Source organism: Colobus angolensis, unplaced genomic scaffold (assembly GCF_000951035.1).
Source record: "Colobus angolensis palliatus isolate OR3802 unplaced genomic scaffold, Cang.pa_1.0 Scaffold71, whole genome shotgun sequence".
Classification (NCBI taxonomy): Eukaryota; Metazoa; Chordata; class Mammalia; order Primates; family Cercopithecidae; genus Colobus; species Colobus angolensis.
The window spans coordinates 7,713,758-7,716,996 of NW_012120821.1; the positions used below are offsets into that span (position 1 = coordinate 7,713,758).

The 3,239-nt window shown below is 38.4% G+C and overlaps 1 protein-coding gene across 1 annotated transcript; it reads left to right on the top strand.

Annotated features, from left to right (window-relative positions):
- The first annotated feature begins 643 nt into the window (after positions 1 to 643).
- TRAM1L1 (translocation associated membrane protein 1-like 1) lies at positions 644 to 2,696 on the top strand. Its single transcript, XM_011927358.1, has one exon. It carries the CDS (start codon positions 852 to 854, stop codon positions 1,959 to 1,961), a length of 1,110 nt encoding a protein of 369 aa, XP_011782748.1. The 5' UTR covers positions 644 to 851; the 3' UTR covers positions 1,962 to 2,696.
- Positions 2,697 to 3,239: the final 543 nt, after the last annotated feature.

Genomic DNA, 3,239 nt, shown 5'->3' on the forward strand with positions numbered 1-3,239 from the left:
TGAACTAATACTTCTGTCCTTCTAACTGCCACTCAGTCTTTCAAAATACTGGCTAGACGTTATCATTGCAAACATTACTATTATTGCAAATAGGAGAACTAGTTTTAATATGCTATATTGTTGACCTAGCAAATATTTCCAGGTATAATTGATTTACAGTAAGAGGCAGTACAGTGTAACAGTGAAAAGCACGCTCTCTGGAGCCAGACTGGACTTAAATCTTTGCTCTAACACTTACTAGGGATGTGAATTTGGCCATGTTACTTAAACTCTCTGTGCCTCAGTATTTTGTCTCTTGAAAAGGGGTGGAGGAGGGGAGATTATCACAGTATCTACCTCATTGGGTGTTTCAGGAAAGTTAAATTCATAAATATAAATAAAATGCTTAGCACAGCAACTGATAAGTAGTACTGGGAGTTTGCTGTTATTATTATACTATTGTTGTTATAATTAATGATCTGAAGAATGACCAGAGCTCTATAGGTTTATCATGATTACTAATGAAGATGCCACTGAAAAAAGAATTCAGGAGCATCTTGACGGTGGCAGCGAGTTTGAAGAAGCGACGATCAACGTTGAAGATCACCGCTCTCAACCCCCGGCCTGGCGCCGGGTAGGGGCGCGGCGCTCGATTTCCTTCCCTGCCACTGCCGTCCCCCTGGTGCGCATGCTCAGCTCCGCTTGGCCCTCGCCTTTGATTTATTTTTTTTTCTGGGCGGCCGCGGCGACCGGGGACTGACTTCAGGATGGGAAGTGGAGCCCCCGGAGCCGCTACCGTGGCGGCGGCGCTGTGAGGAGCAGCCAGGGGGAGGCAGCTGCGGCTCGCCGGTGAGTATCCGGGAAGCGCCACCATGGGGCTCCGTAAGAAGAGCACCAGGAACCCCCCCGTTCTGAGCCAGGAATTCATCCTGCAGAATCATGCGGACATCGTCTCCTGCGTGGGGATGTTCTTCCTACTGGGGCTTGTGTTCGAGGGAACAGCAGAAGCATCCATCGTGTTTCTCACTCTTCAACACAGTGTTGCTGTCCCTGCAGCAGAGGAACCAGCCACGGGATCAAAGTCCCTCTATTATTACGGTGTCAAAGATTTGGCCACGGTTTTCTTCTACATGCTGGTGGCAATCATTATTCATGCCACAATTCAGGAATATGTGTTGGATAAAATTAACAAGAGAATGCAGTTCACCAAAGCGAAACAAAACAAGTTTAATGAATCTGGTCAGTTTAGTGTGTTCTACTTTTTTTCTTGTATTTGGGGCACATTCATTTTAATTTCTGAAAACTGCCTGTCAGACCCAACTCTCATATGGAGGGCTCATCCCCATCGCATGATGACATTTCAAATGAAGTTTTTCTACATATCCCAGTTGGCTTACTGGTTTCATGCTCTTCCTGAACTCTACTTCCAGAAAACCAGAAAACAGGACATCCCTCGTCAACTTGTCTACATTGGTCTTCACCTCTTTCACATTACTGGAGCTTATCTGTTGTACTTGAATCATTTGGGACTTCTTCTTTTGGTACTGCATTATTTTGTTGAATTACTTTCCCACATGTGCGGCCTGTTTTACTTTAGTGATGAAAAGTACCAGAAAGGCATATCTCTGTGGGCCATTGTGTTTATCTTGGGTAGACTTATGACTTTAATTGTTTCCGTACTCACTGTTGGGTTTCACCTGGCTGGATCGCAGAATCAGAATCCTGATGCCATTACTGGAAATGTAAATGTGTTGGCAGCTAAAATTGCTGTTCTGTCGTCCAGTTGCACGATCCAAGCCTATGTAACATGGAACTTAATTACTCTCCGGCTTCAGAGGTGGATAGAAGATTCTAATATTCAGGCCTCATGTATGAAGAAGAAACGGTCAAGATCTTCTAAAAAAAGAACAGAAAACGGAGTGGGAATGGAAACTTCAAATAGAGTAGACTGTCTGCCAAAGAGGAAAGAAAAATCTTCATAATATTTGCAAGCGCATTGATTAACGTCTGCAAAGGAATCTGCTCTTTGAGATTTCTTTCTGCACTAGAGATTTTTCTGTTTTTGAAAATAGTTCGTGCTCTTTGGTTTTTGTTATTGAACTGTTTCATGTATTTTTTAAAGACATTTGAGGGTAGGGTGATTATTATGAATGGGAAAAAAAAAGATTTTGGTTGAGACTTAATTACTCATCGTCAAAATAATGTCAAAATAGTTTTGGGGATCACCACTATATTTTGTTCTGATTTTTAACCTTTCAACATTTTCCTGATGATTTGCAGAGATAACCGCACAATTTTGCATATCAGTGATACTAGTTCTTATTCCCACCAGTGTTTCATAATACCAAACGGATGGTCTGTCCTATCAAGGTTATGTGTTTAATGTTTGCTTTGGGGTAAAAGTACTAAAAAGGTGGAAATCAAATCAGTGTTCTCTAATTGTTAGTTTATTTTTTAAGAATTTACAACTCAGAAAAGATTGGTAAAATCACCAAAATAATAATGTTCTTTATTTTACAGGTAGTGATTATTAGTGCTACATCCCCATTTTAAAAAATACAGTAGTAATGGGTAACACATATGGAGGTTTATTACCATATATATTGCATCAAAATATCATTAATTAATATAAAAATATTACTGAAGAGTTAAAATCATTCCTGTCCATTCCACTTGTAAATGGGAATTCATGAAATTAAATATTACTTTAGAAAGGATATTGGACTTAGTCTTTTTTATATATGTTTATTAAAAATGATTCTTAATGAGGCTTTATAAGATCAGTAAACACAGCATCTTAGAAAAATATTGTTTGTATACCATATTGAAAAATAATACTTGGCATGTGTATAAAAAGAATGTCAGCTAATTACACTTGGAAACATGTACCAACCTTCAATAACTTGAAAATTAGATAGTCACATGAAAGGCTTTCGAAAAATAATGTTGTTATTATTTGTTTTCATCTTTAATTGGGGAACATTTATCTGTATAAGACGTATTTTGAAGATTATTTACATACACATGTATGTATAATCTGTATCTTTGCAGAAGCCAATAGAAACAATGGGAATTAGTGGGTGAGTATTTATACGTATTGCCTCTCAATCCTTATTTCAGTTTTATTTCCATAATATGTTTATATAATTTTTCAATAAGGCAATACTTTACAAATATCCTAGGGGAAGGCCATATATTTCCTATTCCTTTATATTTTCTCCTACTATGTCTCTCATCTCTGAATATTTTATAGCCAGCTC

Coding starts and splice junctions, on each gene's coding strand:
- TRAM1L1 (XM_011927358.1), top strand. CDS start 852: ATGGGGCTCCGTAAGAAGAGCACCAGGAACCCCCCCGTTCTGAGCCAG.